Source organism: Palaemon carinicauda, chromosome 8 (genome assembly GCF_036898095.1).
Source record: "Palaemon carinicauda isolate YSFRI2023 chromosome 8, ASM3689809v2, whole genome shotgun sequence".
NCBI lineage: Eukaryota > Metazoa > Arthropoda > Malacostraca > Decapoda > Palaemonidae > Palaemon > Palaemon carinicauda.
This window is the reverse complement of record NC_090732.1, coordinates 62816901-62836907: the sequence shown is the minus strand read 5'-3', so window position 1 is coordinate 62836907 and position 20007 is coordinate 62816901. Positions and strand designations below refer to the sequence as shown.

General features: G+C 33.8%; 1 protein-coding gene across 1 annotated transcript in view; it reads left to right on the top strand.

The window, feature by feature from the left end:
• ifc (delta4-sphingolipid-FADS-like protein ifc) overlaps positions 1-15685 on the top strand; it is a 299271-nt gene extending 283586 nt beyond the window's left edge. The window contains exons 5-6 of the mRNA XM_068378642.1: positions 6626-6834; positions 10297-15685. Of these exons, the coding sequence (XP_068234743.1) occupies positions 6626-6834; positions 10297-10437 (350 nt within the window). The 3' untranslated portion in view covers positions 10438-15685. The remainder of the gene's footprint in view (positions 1-6625; positions 6835-10296) is intronic.
• Positions 15686-20007: the final 4322 nt, after the last annotated feature.

Genomic DNA, 20007 nt, shown 5'->3' with positions numbered 1-20007 from the left:
GCGGAAAAACGTTTCTGAGGCTGGGAATCAGTGGATGTCCCTGGTTGAGGATCATCTGCATCATCATCATCTTCAGCATGGTTGCCGTCGTCGTCTTTAGGTTCCTTTGCAGCAAAATTCTCATATAAGCTCAAAGCCTTTGTTTGGATGGTGTTCGTATCCAACGCTATGTTCTTCTTCCGGCAGTCGGCAATCCACACAGCTAAAGCACCTTCCATGCGTACGATCGTTTTATTACGCGTTGTAACGACTCGCTTCGCTGATCTGCTAAAGGTGATTGCAGCCGTCTTTCTAATGTTCGCCTCGTCCTTCTTGATATAGCGAACAGTAGATTCGTTGATGCCAAAATGGCGGCCAGCGGCCGCGTAACTTCTACCATCTTTTAACATGTCGAGAAGCGTAACCTTCTCAGCTATCGTCATCATCCTTCGGTGGCGTTTAGGCTCACTACCAGCCTTAAGAGAAGCAGAACGCTTGGGAGCCATTACAGTAGGATTTACAGTAACAAAAAGTTCAACTTAAAAAAGTCTCGCACAGCACAGATTCACAAACTTAAGAACGTCTACTCAGCGATACGCGGTAACAGAGAGTGGACGATCCAGCCCCGCGAGAACCTAGATGCTGCGGGTAGGAGATGATGGCAAAACACCAATCACAGGCTAGATAAAAAAACTTGAGTTCTGATTCGTCATCTATCAGCGCTTGAACCAATCACAGCCCGTCTTACAGTACTATGATGCGTAGGTTTACCAACTCATAGAAGATGCCCCGCGCATTACCGAACGTACGTAGATTAAGTAAATACCGTAATAATAATAAATAATGATAATAATACAGTACAGTACTGTAATAATAATAATAATGATGATAATAATAACAATAATAATTTTATTAACAACAATAATAATAATACAGCTTTACGTACGCTATTTTACGCTTTTGTTGTAGGATGTTTGTCTCTCTCTCTCTCTCTCTATCTCTCTCTCTCGTACGCTTATTCGAAATGTGATTTTTGCAGCAAAGAATATTATTGGATGCAGTACTACGTACATATACATACAAAAGATTCATGGAAAAGAAGCACATCCATTACATTTGTAGTAAATACGTATTGTATGAATGCATCTGATTTGCGTTTCATGTTCGATTTAATTTTACTACGTACTGTATACAGTACATTATCGTATGATCACATTCTCTTTTAGTGTTTTATTTCTTTCTGTGCTGAATTATATATCATATGTAATGCAATGAACAATCAGTAAGAGCAGATATTACTAATTACAGTATTAATGGAATTACAGGTAACAAAATATCGTATTTGGTTGTCTTCAGATTTCGCGGTATTTTCGAATTTTCTCCGGAAAATCCGCGATATGTATATATATATGGGTTATGGAAAAACCCCGCGAAGTGGTGAATCCGCGATTGGTCGAACCGCGAAGTAGCGAGGGTTCACTGTATATATATAATGTATATGTGTGTGTATGTATTTACGTGTGTGTATATATATGTATATATATATATATATATATATATGTATATATATATATACATACATACATACATTTTACAAGAGCACAAAGAAACATTTGCAATTGAATATAGGGATCCATTTGCAGTCTTAGAGACTTTAGGAGATGAAGAACAGACAATTAATGAAGACTCTTCCATCTAATTTCTCTTCCTCTTGTTTTGTTAAAGTTTTTATATTTTATATAGGAAATATTTATTTTAATGTTATTATTGTTCTAAAATATTTTATTTTTTCCTGGTTTCCTTTCCTCATTGGGCTATTTTTCCTGGTGGGGCCCCTGGGCTTATAGCATCCTGCTTTCCCAACGAAGGCTGTAGTTTAGCAAATAATAATAATAATGATAGTAATATCAGTTAGTTGGTAGTGAAGTCTTGGGACATGCAGTAACATGGAGAAAGCCATGAATATCAAATGATACTTGGTATACTATAAAAAGGAGACAAAGACATAAATTGATTATTGAAAGTTTTCGAGGAAGTCATGGAAATTACAAGGTAGAGCATGCTAAGTATTCCAGTATTGGCAGCGAGGTCAAAAGAAAAGCCAGAAATGACTGGAGAGAATATGTAGACAATAAAGCAGATGAGGCTGACGAAGCTATGTATTCAGGAAGTGGCTATGGTATAAGAATTGCTCATAGAATTATTAATGAAATCTCGACTGTGGCAAAGAAGCAGCATGTACCCATCAAAAGGAGAAATGGCTCTGTTATAGCAACAGAAAGTGAAGAAAGACATCGTTGGATTGAACACTTTAGTGAGCTTATGAATAGGAGATATGAAGGGAATAATTTTATTGTTATACCTGAATCTGATGAAGACCATGTTGTGCCCATGAATGAATTCCCTGTTTTTGAAGTCAAAGCTATCCTAAAAAAACTTAAGAGATGGAAAGCCCCCGGGATACGATGGAATAACTGCCCAGATGTTACTGGCCGAAAAGGAAGCGACTCCCAGACTACTATCAAAATTATTTTGTAGAATGTGGCATGAAGAGGCAAAACCTGATGAATGGAAGTTAGGAGTGTAGGTGAAAATAGCAAAAAAAGGAGACTGACTGATTGCAATAATTACAGAGGTATAAAACTTACGTCAGTTATTATGGAAATATATAGTATGCTTATTCTATAGAGACTGGAGAGAAAGATTGATGAAAAGCTGAGAGATGAACAAGCAGGATTTAGAAAAGATAGAATTTGCACTGATCAAATTTTCATTTTGAGACTTTGTACAGCAATGCGTAGTATATAGAGATACCCTTTTGATGGCATTTGCGGAATATAAAAAAAGCCTGTGAGTCCTGTGTTACTATGGAATTCCTCTTGAATATGTAAATTTGATTAAGTCTGTTCATGAGCCTAGCAAGTGGAAGATTAATGTTAATGGAGTCTCATCAAATTAATTTTCAGTGAACAGCAGAGTATTCCAAGGGAATGTGTTGTCACCTATGTTTTTTATCCTCCTCATGGATTTTGTAATGCGTAGAATAGTCAGAGATGGTGGAAAAGGATTGGACTGGAGTGGTGATGGGAATTTAGCAGACCTAGAGTATGCTGATGATGCTGTCCTTGTTAGCAGAACACCACAGGATTTGCAATGCTTGCTTACCAGAATTCATGAAATATCACACGAGGTGGGGCTGAAGATAAATAGAAGAAAGACAGATAATGAGAACAGAGTATGCAATGGAAGATGAAATATCATTGGAAAGAGAAAGGTTTAATGAGGTAGAATCATTTAAGTATTTAGGAATTATGATCTCCAATACAGGGTCTTTAAAATTAGAGTTTAGTGAAAGGTTGAAAAAAGCAAATCAGACAATGGCTAGGTTAAATGAAATTTGGAAATCAAATTGCCGTAAATTACATATAAAACTCAAACTATATATCAGTTTATTGAGATCAGTACGACCCTATGGACATGAGTCATGGTATGACAATGAAACAGTCCCCAATAGATTTAGTAGATTTGAGAACAAAGCTTTCAGAAGGATATTGGGAGTTAAATGGCATGACAGGATTAGTAATGAAACTATGAAAGATTACTCGAGTGCATATGTAGATGAGATCATGATGAGGGGTAGATGGAGGTGGTTTGGGCATGTTCTTAATACTCCCCAAGAGAGATTAATACAATAAGCGTTCAGCTGGGATCCACAAGGCACTAGACGAGTTGGAAGACCCAGTCCTACATGGCTGAGGAGTATGAAATTCGAAGTAGGAGATGTGACGGGGGACGTAATGAATTTAAAATTCAGAACAAAGATGACTGGGGAAATCTAACCTAGACCCTTTGTGTCAATAGGTGTAGGAGTAGATGATATATAAATATTTCGCACACTCGCCAGCACACCATACTATTTTTTTTAAATTATAGGTAAAAAAAAGTCCTGAAGGAGAGAGCTTTCATCTGCAACTTGTTCGAAATTAATATCTTTTTTAGAAAACGACCCTTGACAGTGTGATCCTATATGCCTCATATGTATATATATATATATATATATATAGATATATATATACATACATATATATATATATATATAATATTTATTACGCATATATATGTATATATACTATGCATATATATATATATATATATGTGTGTGTGTGTGTGTGTGTGTGTATAAATATACTATGCATATATATATATATATGTGTGTGTGTGTGTGTGTGTATAAATATACTATGCATATACAGTATATATATATATATATATATACTTACTATGCATATATATGCATAGCCTATGTACACTATGTACACTATGCATATATATATATATATATATATTTATATATATATATATTTATATATATATATATATTTTATATATATATATATATATATACTGTATATACATACAATGTATGTGTATATATATATATATATATATGTATGTATGTATGTATGTATGTATATATATACATACTGTATATACATACAATGTATATGTGTATATATATTATTATTATTATTATTATTATTATTATTACTTGCTAAGCTACAACCCTAGTTGGAAAAGCAGAATGCTATAAGCCCAGGGGCTCCAGCCCGGAAAATAGCCCAGTGAGGAATGGAAACATGGAAAAATAAAATATTTTAAGACCAGTAACAAAATTAAAATAAATATCTCCTATATAAACTATAAAAACTTTAACAAGAGGAAGAGAAATAAGATAAAATAGTGTGTCCGAGTGTACCCTCAATCCAGGGAACTCTAACCCAAGACAGTGGAAGACCATGGTACAGAGGCTATGACACTACCCAAGAATAGATAACAATGGTTTGATTTTGGAGTGTCCTTTTCCTAGAAGAGCTGCTTACCATAGCTGAAGAGTCTCTTCTACCCTTACCAAGAGGAAAGTGGCCACTGAATAATTAAAGTGCAGTAACCCCCTGGGTGAAGAAGAATTGTTTGTTAATCTTAGTGTTGTCAGGTGTATGAGGACATAGGTGAATATGTAAAGAATAGGCCAGACTATTCGGTATATGTGTAGGCAAAGGGAAAATGAACCGTAACCAAAGAGAAGTATCCAATGTAGAACTGACTGGCCAGTCAAAAGACCCCATAACTCTTTAGTGGTAGTATCTCAATGGGTGGCTGGTGCCCTGGCCAACCTACTACCTATATGTGTACATATACTGTGTATTTATGTATATATACAGTATGTATATATATATATATATATATATATATATAAAACGCACAGTTATTGAGGTATAGTACGATTGATTAAATGACAAGAACTGTGGAATCATACACAGTTGAGAGTGCCATTTATTTTGTTTCAGAACATGGAAGGAACAAGAAAAAATGGAGTGGATTTTCTTGTAAATAGAAATTTTTCAGGTGACATAGATGAATTTTGAAGCACTAGTGATAGAATTGCCGGATTAATTATAAAGTCAAATAAGAATTACAAGCTGGAGATCATTCAAATGTATGCACCAACAAACATCCCATATTGAGGGAGAAATAGAAAGTTTTTATGAAGATGTAGAGTAATCCATAAAAAAAAGCACAATTTACATCTCCTTTGGGTGATTTTATTGGTAAAATAGGTCAAAAGAAGAGAGAAGAATCAGCAATAGGTAAATGTGAAGTAGGCAGGAGGAATGAAGGAGATATGCTCTTAGAATTTTCTGGAAGAAGTATTCTTAAATCTTGAACAATTTTCTCATAAAAAGAAACATAGAATATGGTCATGGAGAATCCCAAATGGATAAGAGAAAAATAAGATAGATTTTATTCACGGTGAAAAACTTAGTTTAGTAAATGATGTAATGGTGTTAAACAAGTCAAAAGTCAAGCGACCATATGATGGTAAGAAACATTTGTTCAGATCTAAGGAAAGAAAGAGTAAAAGTAATCTCGAAAAATTAAACACCCCTTTAATAAGAGAAAAATCTGATGATTTAAGTGTACTAGTAATAATAATAATAGTATTAATATTGCATAGTTTTGAGGTTATCTAGATGGGTAATTAAGAGATGAAATATCATTAAGGGAAATAGTCTAGTGTTCTGTATCTCAAAATATAATTTTAGATGGTTTGTTATCTATGATATAGATCATGTGTCGAAAATTTTCATTATTTTAAAGCTATATATTTTTATCTTTAAACTATAAATGACTTTCTCTCCATCACTGGTGACCCACCTTCATCAGTGCGTGGAAGTTAGCAATATGAACATAGGGAAGGATAATTGAAATTAACCGAATTTCATTAAAAAAAAAAAAAAAAATATTTTTATACTCACCTGATGTTCATATACATGACCACCCTCCTCACCACTGATTCTTGGTGCCAAAAGGATAGGGAATAATTTTGTCTTAATGACTGAAAGAAAAAGGTTCTGTGATGTACCCAAGCCATTGGTTATGTTTGCCATTAACTGCTAGATTATCTCTTTACGCTACTAGTCATACTCTAAGTTTATTGAGAGGAAATAAAATTTTTATTTTTTGTTTTTTTAGGGTTAAATGTCAATGAAACTGAACTTCCAGGGAAAAAAAAATATAAACACCAGAGGAGTATAGAAATAAATTAGTGTTCTTAAAATTACGTTTTTCTTCCCAATTTTTATAGGTAAGTGTTTGACGTACCTTGCAGCGGGGTCACTTTTAGCGATGGGTCTACATCCTGTGGCCGGCCATTTTATTTCTGAGCACTACATGTTCCAACGTGGATTTGAAACATACAGTTACTATGGCCCTTTGAATTATTTGACATTCAATGTTGGCTACCATAATGAACATCACGATTTTCCATACATCCCTGGATGCAGACTCCATAAAGTAAGTATCTTGTATTAATAGTAAAAGAAAAATTTTCAAACATATAAAAAGTCACACCATAAACCTTAAAAGCTGAAGAAAAAATTTTAGGTGAAGTATTTTGGTTTGAAATTTATGATACCCTAGATCAAAACAACATAATGTCTTAAAATGTTCTGTAGAATAATTTTAAGCTTTTTTTTTCGTGTTTAGGAGTGGGTTTTCAAGTTGACCCAAGTATAACCCCCTAATCTTTTAGTTTTCAGTTGGCTGGTTTTTTATCACAAGTGGGCTATCATACATATGGATTAAGAATTCCTACACCTATTTCTGCCAAATAGATACTGTATTCTTTAAAAACTTAAACCTTCTTTATTTATTGCCAACTCAGGCTCTTATCTCTGAAAGTTCGTAAGTTTAGTATTCTTTATGTTGGAGATTTACTTTTAGTATAAACATGTATACAAATTATAGATTAATAACTCTCTTCTATTACACATTCATCTCTTGAAAATAATTTTTTCAGTTTTCCAAAACCAAAACAAGTTTTTGAGACTTTCATGAACATTTTTGTCATATTTAGGAGAAATAATTACTGTAAAAAAATGAACATCGGCTCTGTTATAACTTTCCATTTATTGCCAAATTAGATTCTAAGAAATGTATGAGATTTCTAGGTAGGAATTTTTTTTTTCCAGAAATAAATAATTTGTATAGAATTTCATGTTATGTAATATATATTTTATCTTTACATTACATCTTCATAGAAAAATTGTAAAGTAGAAAATTATAAAAATTTATTTTACCATAGTTCGTAATACAGTTAACTATACAGTACAGTAGTTCATTTCTTTTTTCATTTTATAAACGTTCAATTAATAAAATCACTATAGAATAAATGCAGTTACGATGAAATTATTATTACTGTATTAATCCTTCTATACCAGTATAATTTTAATGTTTCCATATTGAGCAAACTATTGCTTTACAGTATATAAGATTGTATATATAATATATCTATATGTAAATGTGTATTATATATGTACAGTATATATATATATATATATATATGTGTGTGTGTGTGTGTGTGTGTGTGTGTGTGCATATACATATATATAAATATATATTGATTCCTACATTCAATTGTAAATGTTTCTCTGTGCTCTTTTTCTAAAAGCTTATTTGTATAAAACCTAGGTATTCTAACTACCTTTCTGTTGGGTGCTTTCAGTTTTAATTTCAGTGTGGCAATGATGAGTGGGTGATCACTGCCTATAGCTTTTTACATTTCTTAAAGGCCTCCTTCTCTCTTTATTAATGGCAATGTGATCTTTTTAGTTTTTGTAATTTCCACATGGTGAAGTCCATGTACTGTATATTTGTGGACGTTCTTGTGTTGAAAAAAAGTATCCCAATGAACAGAAACTTATGAAATTTGCTCCGTTTTCATTTGCAACTTTGCCTAGACCCTTGACACCCATCACATTCTCTATCCCCTGATTATTTCTTCCAACTTTAGGACTGAAGTCGCCAATCACAATTTTCATATTTTTCTCTGGTATCTCGTCTATTGCACTGCAGTTCTTCATAGTATTCATCTTTCCTTTCTTCATGGGAATCATTTGTTAGTTCATGGTGAACTATAATATTCATATTGCACTGGCTTGATTCTAACTTAGCTAGTAATAATCCACTATTTACAACTCTCCACTCGGTTAATGTCTTTTCTGCTCTTGGTGTCATCATCATTCGTATGCCTTCTCTTCCAACCCCATCTGATCTTCCTGAGCAGATATATATATATATATATATATATATATATGTGTGTGTGTGTGTGTGTGTATATATATATATATATATATATTACCTTGGTCTAAAGTTTCCTTACCAATGCCCTTACAACGTTTTTCACTTAGGGCCAAGATATCTAAGCTATATTTCATAAATTCACTCTAGGCTTAATATAACTTCCCAGTCTGATTCATGGTTCTAACATTCCAATTACCAATTTTCAATTTTTCTTTATTATTTATAAAATGGGAGATTCTTAGCACCCCGCTACATCTGGCACTGGGGCCTATTCTGTCATCTTTTCTTTCCATGACTACTGTAAATCTATAGAGGAATCATTGGCTAGATACATCAAAGATAGCTGGTTCCTGTTGGTCATACTAATTCTAGTAAGATCAATCGGCAGGCGTAATGAGTAAAAGCCCTAGAGACAGTTTGTCCATCGCCTTAAACTCAATCCTTCACCCCACTGCCAGTGACTTCGAGATTTGGGGGGCATTTCCTCCGCACCCAAAGCTCATTACTCCACCAAGTTGCTCATCCTCATTTACGAGTATAAGCATTGGCAAACATTGACTGGTAAGATATACTGCCTAAAGACTAGACAAATTAGGGTTAAGGTTCCTAATCTGTAGGTAGATTTAGGATTTTGAATCGGCCTCTTTCCAAAAATCCTGTCATGTCTTGTGAAAAGTGTAGTCAGAGGCTCACAGAGAATTGGATCCAAGTTAGGATTCATGATATTAGAAGGGCAACCAGCTTTAGTTTCTGTAGTAATTTTTCTTTGGAAAGAGTCTTAGCAGTGGATCAATGGCATACCAAGTTGGTTTTCACCAAGCATTATCTTAGAGAAACATGGGTTTCTTATCGAGATTACTGGGCTTAACTGAGGGGATGTAGTATAAATGAGAATTTTCTTTAAAATGAGTAATTTTTATTAAGATACAATGTTACAGTTTTCTGTGGAAAATACTTGGGTGTTGGGTAATACTGTTTATTAGTTTATAATTGATAGTGGAGTTACATTTGGGGAACGCAATCATGAGGCTGAAAAATTAACACTTTATTTGCTGACAGTTGCTTGATGATAGTCTCATGTACCAGATAAGTTAGATATTTTAGGACCTAAATTTCCTATCTCTTTTGTTCACTGACTCACCTTTATCAGTGTTTGGGAGTTAGCATTATGAAGATTTGGAGTTTCATTGAAATAGACGGAATTTTAATAATAAGACATCATTTCTTTACTTGCCTGATGTGCATGTACACATACTACCCTCTTCTCCACTGACCAGTGATGTCAAAAGAATAGGGATTTACCTGGGACAGTGAGTCATAAAAGACAAAGGACTTGTGGCATACCCAAGTTGAGGTTATTGCCATTAACCTCTAGTGTGTCTATACTGTGCTAGAGGCCAAAGTCTATTGAAAGGAAAGAAAACTTTAAATTTCAGGAAATATATAAGGCTTAGAGAAAAGCACTATGAACATCAGACAAGTATGAAAATTATGAATTTTATTATTAAAATTTTGGTTTTAGCTAACTACAATCGGAATCTTCATAAAATAAGGTATATTCAGTAGATACTTTGAATCCAAGGATATTATTATGCAAGTGATTAAGTACTTATAAAATAACATGATTTTCTTTAAAAACCTTGATCATGTAAAGGTGTACCTTTTTTTTCACAGGTCAAAGAAATTGCCCCGGAATTTTATGATGACTTACCTCAGCACACATCTTGGGTGAAAGTGATATATGATTTCATATTTGATCCAGCTATTGGACCATATGCGCGTGTCAAGAGAAGGCATGTTGGTAAAGAAGAATAGTTATTTTTGTAAGGATATTTTTCTTAATGTGTAGGTTGGAGATGACTCTTTTCAGTGTTAAAAACCAAATGTAAAATTAAGATAAAAAACAAATGCAACATAAGATTTGTTTTAATGTATGAAGATGAATGAATTAGATGATTAAGACAATGATTTGGAAATAGAGGATTGAGCTATGTACGGCAAAGAAATTATCAAATATATCCAACTTGCAACCTTCATTATTTTTTCAAAGCTATGAGCCAGATTAGTTTATAGATGTCACAATATCATTATAATGTTACTTTTGGAGAGTCTCCGTGTGATAACTACAAGGCAGGACCCTTTCTTAACAGTATCACTGACCGAGACTTTATTTCTTAAAAATTTCTAGCGATTTGAGTTTGTATGACAGTGGCCAGTAAGGTTGCATTTATTATTAAGAGACCATTAAGCAAATTTTAATTTTCCATGCTCTCAGCTTATAAACATATCATAACATTACATTTATGAATACTGTTGGTTCTTTTTCCTGGTAACAGTACCATTTTATAGGTTTTTATTATACAATATGATATTCTTGTCTTATTAATATGTAGAATTAGTGACATTGGTCATCCTTTTCGGCAACTTGATAAGGCATTGTATACTATAATTAGCAACAAGATCTTTGTCACCAGAGGTAGTAGATAAGATTATTCTTGTCAATAAGAACAGAAGCTATTTGAAATAACAAATATTAAAGTCTTTATGGTTATTCAAGACTTACTCATGTACTTACATTTTAGGTACTGTGCTTGCTGGCACATTAGGCAAACTGGCAAATGAAACTCGCTCCAATTTTTTGGGGTCATCTTCTGGAAAACTAAAAACACAAATACTCTTACCCTAATGTTCCCAGCCCTCATTTAAGTTATGATTGTCCTTTACCCACCGCCATTCAAAGAAGGATATGTTAAAACTAGTTTTTCATAGCATGTCTACTAGGTAAATGTAAATTTTTTAGGAATTAAAGCAATTGCTTGACTCCATGTATATTTCTGATACTGTAATTCTACAGCTATTTCAAAAATATTTTTGCTATGTTAATACAAACAGTGGAATATGCTATACAGTTGTAGGATATGTATACTCTAATAGTTATTATGAAAATATTTATGCTCTAGTTGGAGGGAGTCACATGGGGTTTTATAAGAAGTGAATAATAATTAATGATGCAATATTCAGTAGTAACACGGCTACCTAAAGTGAAGGTTGCTGTCTAGAACTTTTGAAGCTAGTTGCTTATTACATGTATATTGTGAGATAAATAAGGTACAGTATCAGTATAGTTCCTTCATGGATACCAATTACTGTTACATGCAAAATTATTATTGTATGAATAACCTCTACTTTTGAAGGGTTTCCTCTAAGACAAAAGATTTTTTAATTAGAAATTGAACATTCATAGTATTGTGTCAATGGTGATTAAAAGAATAAAGTCATTTGTTTGCATCTGAAGGTTGGATTTGTTATTCAAAACCAGTTCCTGTTGCTCTTTATTAATAGGCTAAGCTTGTACACTAACCCCCACCATTAAAAGCACAATATTTTTTACTGAACTGTCAGTGGAGGAAAGTATGTAGGTCCAACATGTTGATAAGTACATCGAATATTATATAGCATAATTCTGAAGCACAATTCTCTTAAGTAAAAGTATACAAAGCCAAAAGATGTTTTCTTGATTTTAGGTAATTCATAGCTTACTGTAAATTGATGTTTTCTTATCATTTGAGAACTTGAACAAAATAGCTTCATATTGTGGTTTTGCCACAGCTTTTTTTTGGGGGGGGGGAATATATCGTAGGTCATATGGTGTTCCGAAACTGCTGAGGCAAAAAAATAGATAAGGAACTCATCATGTATACATACAGAAGTGCCAAGTGGACATATGGTTTGTACCTATAGTACAAGTAGGCCACAGTATGTGCTAAGCTGGCTTAATTTTTTAGAAATTACTTTCTTGTTCTTGAAGTTAATTTTTACCAAAAATAATGCACTGTTGGCCAAGAAAATTTTGAAGGTACTTCACAGAAAAAAATATTAATGTCATTAAAGGAAATATTATTCAGAAACATATAAATAGGTTAAATTTTCCAGTTCAAAGAGTATTTTGATTAATAAAAAAGAATCACTACTAACATTGTTTTATCTTAATGGCATTTTTTATTTTTAAAAAAGTTATCTGTTTAGAGTGAGTCTAAATGCATTTCTTACTATGTTCCAAATACCTGGTCATTAGCATAATCTTAATGACATTGATGACAATAAAAAAAGTATTTTGAGAGATAAATTAGGTTATTATGATAGATTTTTTTTTATCCTTTTAAAAAGTACTACTTTTTTATGAAAGAAAAAATCCAGAAAATTTAACATATACTGGGCTCTGTTCTATTAAATCTTTATATATTGTTTTTGCTGTCCATTAAAAAATTAATTTTTAACTACTTGGATTCCTTTCTTTATTTACAAGCTTCATGCAGTGAAGTTTTATCATACTCATTGCTCCTAAGTTGTTTTTTCAACTTATTATTCAACTTGGTATCCAAATTATGCATGCTGTAGGTACAGACTGAAATGTGAACACTTACAACAAAATGGTTTATCTTTAATATGCTTATTTTTTAGTTATAGAAACATTTGATTTTAAGATTCTTTTTCTGGACTGGGCGCAAAACTACAAGCATGGTTCACATTTGCACATATGCAAATAGACTTAGGGCGAATGTGTTTTTTAGTGATTAATATATTCAAACGTTTTGTTTTGTAAAATTGTGCAGGAATAAGCTTTCCAATACTAAAAAAGCATCTTTAATGTCTCAATTTGCCCCCATTGTTCATCAATCTGCTGACTTTTTACTCATCATTTATCATGTGTGTATTTTTATCAGTTCATAATGTTAGACCCATTAGTTGATTTTGAATTCAAATTTAGGGTTAGAAATTAGGCAAATGAAGAATGTTTTCCACAGTATTGCATTGTATCTTGATAAATATTTCCATATGTTAAGCTTTGTATCTGTGAGTTAATTTATCATGTGAAAAGATAATGCAGTTATCCTGAGAATATTTTTGGTCTCTTGTAACTGAAGCAGTTTTACATGATTCTCTCCTTTGGTAAGTTAGATTTGAAGTGATCTAAGATTTAGTGTTCTGGGTACCATAGAATTTGAATGTGTTTTTCGAGTGTCTGTGGCAGGTCTTGTCGCTTCTATACTTGAAGATATGATGATGTTAAAAATTCTTAGATAAACATAGTAAAGTAAAGGTGAGGTTATATCTTTGGAGCTCTGCAAACAAATAAATTAAGAATAAAGAGGCACTTGTGTATCAATTTCATTCAGAAAGACTGAAAATTATAGTACTTATTGTGCCTTCTATTAAGGAAATATTTGTGGCTATAAACTTAATAGCAAATTATGCATGGCTGCAATTTTCACTCCATCACTTTTGAAATGATTTTGAAAGTCATGAATGCATTTAGTCTATTCACTTGATTGGTCTCGGAATTAAGAATATGTATTACCTTAAAAAGATACTGATCATAGAATTTACTGTGCCATAACTAAGATATGCAAGTTTGGTTTGGATAGTAGATGTAAATTCTTGTCTAAAAAGTTTTCAATTTATAAAGTTCGGGAGGAAACTTATGAAAATTACAGCTCTCTCAAAGAATATTGATATGGAAGAAAGGGGGTTTGTTAAAATTTTCCTTTTTTGTAATTAACAAAGCTTAATTTTTATAGTTTTTTGAAGATAGGAACATTGGAAATCAACATGAGGTGCACAATATTAATTAGTTTTATCATATTTTGTGTAAAGTATTGGTTTAGCCTGAGAAATATTTTGTATTGCTCTGCTTTAGAGAACTTTTTTGATACATTTTTTTATTATTGCATAATGTACTGTTATATTAATCAGTTTATAAGAAAAAAAGTAGTTATTGTTGATAAGAGACTGCTAATTTTCCAATATCCTTCTGCCTTGTAAAGTGATAATTTAAAGTTAGTATGATGTCCAGATATTTCAATATTATTTGTTTTGGGCTACCAGCATGACATTTCTCATTTATTGGGATTATTGATATATTGATATATTCAAATGTTATCTGTGCTGTAGCTTTGTAATTTTGTTTATGGTTTAATATTTTTGGCTTGAATAAGGTTCTGGGTTTTAAGTTTAAAGTATACCAGTTTTAAGAATCTTCTGCTGTTTGAGATGCTAAAAACGTGTGTATATTTTTTTAAGTAATTGCCATGTACTGTCCTGGTTATACTGTGATAAATGTATTCTTGTTGGCTGTTACATTAATATGGATCTGCTGCTATTGGATGTCAATACTCATTCTATAATTTAGAAAATTTTTATGAGTAGGATTTAAATATTTGATGAATAATACTGGTTGGGGGGGCTGAGGAATAATCAGTGGGGGATCTCACACTGAAGCTGAGCATGTTGACATAGTTACAATTCATAATTAGGGCAGTAGTAGGAAGACTAATAGTAGAACGGAATTTCAGATTCAAAATATAAAATGAACCATGACAAGTGAGCAGTGGATATATACTGAGTTCAATGATAGGGGCTTTCTTTTGTGGAATAGAAATATATATTTAAGGAAAACATATTAGTTGGTAAGCTAGGTATGATGAAATATATTTTACTGCCTTAAAAATATAGGATTACTGTGAAATATTTGGGTTCATATGAATCGATTGTACCCAACAGCCTGAGGAACTAGTGACTGCAAGTGGAAAGGAATTATTTTCAGGCATTTCATTACTTTCAATGATGATGTATTCATACATTTATAACCAGATTATGTAGCTTGGGATTCAAAAGTTATCATTTTAAACAAAAAATACTTTCCCATAATAAAGAAAATTTAGAATAGATTTGGGTAGGACTAAAGGTAGAATCTGTCAAAATATAAGCAGTGTTATTCAAGAGGACTTTTAACGTTCTAAAGCAGTAACTTGGTACTTCATTAGAAACTGTAAAAGCTTCATTAAGTAATTTTCCACCAATTACTGTATGGTATTCAACTAATCATTAGCTGTGTGAATCTGAATCCTGCTTTGGAAGTTGATTATCCAGCATTCAAAAATTATCAGATTCAAATTTGTTAAATACTAAAGCCTTATGTAGAAAGCCGTTCTGATGAGCTTGACAGAGTAATGATTTAGGTCTTGTATCAAAAGGGAACTGTGAAATAAAAATAACAATGTGATGGTAGTTTTCTTCTGCAGTATTTCCTTTTGCATAGATATGACTATTTTATATTTGTTCCAGCATTCCATGCAAACCTTCCGCTCTTTACTATGGGGTATTTATTTCAGCAAAGCTGAAACTGGCAGTTGAAGCTGTATATGCAAGGTGAAACTACCCTCCACTAGTTAGCGGGGGGATAGGACTGGGATAGGTTAGACCCACACTCACACCACCACCGTCACTTTTTAATTCGTCTCGGTGGAGGGCAGATTTGTCTCACTCCCTCATCAACAAATCAAATTGGAATTAACTTGAACGGGCCTAAAGCTAAAACTTTCTTACCTTTTCTTTCCAGGTGTGAGTGCCCGTGAGGATCCTAAGTATATTGGTTTTGTCTGGGCGCCGATGCGGCACCTTCATGTTGGCTAAGGAGACAGACTGATCCTCGGTCTCTGTCCTGCATGCAAAATTTTCATTGTATGGAACTGCCAGTACATTCTCATTCTTAAAAGGCTCTTTATTCTTATTGGAATAAAATATATGTTTAGCTTTCTGGAGAGAATTGACAATTAAAACTTTAGGATATTTCAATTTAGTTCCTATATCATTAATTCTAGCAAATTCAGCGTCTGTAAATTTTGGAGCTGAAAATCCTTCAAGCCCTTAAAAACATACTTGAAAAATGGGCGTACACTGGTTTGATGATTTGAATAATAGTGAATGGGGGAACCAACGTAAGTAGGTTTCCTGTAAATATAAAAAACAAAGCCTTTATCATTTCTATGAACTAAAACGTCTAAAAATGGCAATTCACAATAATTTTCTTCTTCAACAGTGGATTTTATAGAATACAGTATACTAAACTATTCAATTTTGCTAACATCAATGACTTATTGAAAATATTCAAGGTAAATGTAGTTTCTAAAAGTTCAGGAACAGTAAGAAATATCTTGACAAAATAATTCTCCAATGTATAGTAATGGCTCTATTTACATAAATTCATGTACTGGATGTGAAAAGAAATATTTGGGTCAAATGGGAAAACTGCTTAACAACTGAATCAAACAACATAGTTATGCAGTAAGGACAGGGAAAATGTCCAGTGTCATGTTTTCCCACATGAATGATTTTAATCTGTATTAACTGGGAAAACTTCGCAGAGATTGTAATTTGTAAAAACCCTGTAAAAAGAAATATTGAATCTTTTTATTAAATATTTTAATAATCAAATTTTAAATCTTAAGTCCAGTCTTTTTAAACAAGACAAGTATCTCATTAATGAAATTGTAAGGAAGTACAATGTAAATATTTAGTTCAATGATTGTTAATTTACTAGCTTTTTATTATATTACGACTTTATTTATTTTCAACAACTATTAATTACTTACACACATTGATGATGCTTTGCTTATTTGTATGTTTCATTTCAGTTTTGTTAGGTTTCTTTTTTGTATAATTTTATTTTCTAATTCACTTTGTACCCTGAAGAAGTGTATGTAATAGACAAAAGTGCTTGGTATTTGGTCTTATACTTTCCTGTTTCCTGTGGATTTTACACTTGAACATCTGTCACGTGTAATTTTGTGATTGATACGTACATACATACATACATATACCAAGGCACTTCCCCCAATTTTGGGGGTTAGCCGACATCAACAAAGAAACAAAAACAAAAAAGGGACCTCTACTCTCTACGTTCCTCCCAGCCTAACAAGGGACTCAACCGAGTTCAGCTGGTACTGCTAGGGTGTCACAGCCCACCCTCCCACATTATCCACCACAGATGAAGCTTCATAATGCTGAATCCCCTACTGCTGCTACCTCCGCGGTCATCTAAGGCATCGGAGGCAGCAGCAGGGCCTACCAGAACTGCGTCACAAACGCTCGCCATTCATTCCTATTTCTAGCACGCTCTCTTGCCTCGCTCACATCTATCCTCCTATCACCCAGAGCTTCCTTCACTCCATCCATCCACCCAAACCTTGGCCTTCCTCTCGTACTTCTCCCATCAACTCTTGCATTCATCACCTTCTTTAGCAGACAGCCATTTTCCATTCTCTCAACATGGCCAAACCACCTCAACACATTCATATCCACTCTAGCTGCTAACTCATTTCTTACACCCGTTCTCACCCTCACCACTTCGTTCCTAACCCTATCTACTCGAGGTACACCAGCCATAATCCTTAGACACTTCATCTCAAACACATTCAATTTCTGTCTCTCCATCACTTTCATTCCCCACAACTCCGATCCATACATCAGAGTTGGTACAATCACTTTCTCATATAGAACTCTCTTCACATTCATGCCCAACCCTCTATTTTTTACTACTCCCTTAACTTCCCCCAACGCTTTGCAACCTTCATTCACTCTCTGACGTACATCTGCTTCCACTCCACCATTTGCTGCAACAACAGACCCCAAGTACTTAAACTGATCCACCTCCTCAAGTAACTCTCCATTCAACATGACATTCAACCTTGCACCACCTTCCCTTCTCGTACATCTCATAACCTTACTCTTACCCACATTAACTCTCAACTTCCTTCTCTCACACACTCTTCTAAATTCTGTCAGTAATCGTCCAAGCTTCTCTTCTGTGTCTGCAACCAGTACAGTATCATCCGCAAACAAAAACTGATTTACCTCCCATTCATGGTCATTCTCGTCTACCAGTTTTAATCCTCTTCCAAGCACTCGAGCATTCACCTCTCTCACCACTCCATCAACATACAAGTTAAACAACCACGGCGACATCACGCATCCCTGTCTCAGCCCCACTCTCACCGGAAACCAATCACTCACTTCATTTCCTATCCTAACACATGCTTTACTACCTTTGTAGAAACTTTTCACTGCTTGCAACAACCTTCCACCAACTCCATATAACCTCATCACATTCCACATTGCTTCCCTATCAACTCTATCATACGCTTTCTCCAGATCCATAAACGCAACATACACCTCCTTACCTTTTGCTAAATATTTCTCGCATATCTGCCTTACTGTAAAAATCTGATTCATACAACCCCTACCAATTCTAAAACCACCCTGTATTTCTAAGATTGCATTCTCTGTTTTATCCTTGATCCTATTAATCATTACTCTACCATACACTTTTCCAACTACGCTTAACAAACTAATACCTCTTGAATTACAACACTCATGCACATCTCCTTATATAGTGGTACAATACATGCACAAACCCAATCTACTGGTACCATTGACAACACAAAACAGATATTAAACAATCTCACCAACCATTCAAGTACAGTCACACCCCCCTCCTTCAACATCTCAGCTCTCACACCATCCATACCAGATGCTTTTCCTACTCTCGTTTCATCTAGTGCTCTCCTCACTTCATCTATTGTAATCTCTCTCTCATTCTCATCTCCCATCACTGGCACCTCAACACCTGCAATAGCAATTATATCTGCCTCCCTATTATCCTCAACATTCAGTAAACTTTCAAAATATTCCGCCCATCTTTTCCTTGCCTCCTCTCCTTTTAACAACCTTCCATTTCCATCTTTCACTGTCTCTTCAATTCTTGAGCCAGCCTTCCTTACTCTCTTCACTTCTTTCCAAAACTTCTTCTTATTCTCTTCATATGAATGACCCAATCCCTGACTCCACCTCAGGTCAGCTGCCCTCTTTGCCTGACGTACCTTGCGCTTTACTTCCACATTTTTCTCTTTATATTTTTCATACTTCTCTATACTATTACTCTGCAGCCATTCTTCAAAAGCCCTCTTTTTATCTTCCACTTTTACCGTCACTCCTTCATTCCACCATTCACTGCCCTTCCTCATGCTGCCTCCAACAACCTTCTTTCCACACACATCACTTGCAATCCCAACAAAATTTTCTTTTACTAACTTCCACTCCTCCTCTAAATTGCCAGTTTCTTCTTACAGTACTTTCACTTCGTCATATATCATTTTCAACCTTTCCTGATATTTACTTTTTACCCCCGGTTTTATTAGCTCTTCAACCCTCACTACCTCCCTTTTACATCCACCTACTCTATTCCCCCATTCTTTTGCTACAACTAATTTTCCTTCCACCAAAAAATGATCAGACATACCGTTAGCCATACCCTTAAACACGTGCGCGTCTTTCAATCTTCCAAACATTCTTTTAGTTATCAACACATAATCCATTAATGCCCTTTCTACTACTCTTCCATTTGCCACTCTTACCCATGTATACTTATTTTTATCTTTCTTTTTGAAAAAGCTATTACTTATCACCATCTCTTGCTCAACATATCTACCTGTCTCTCACCACTCTCATTTTCACCTGGTACGCCATAGTTCCCAATGACACCTTCTA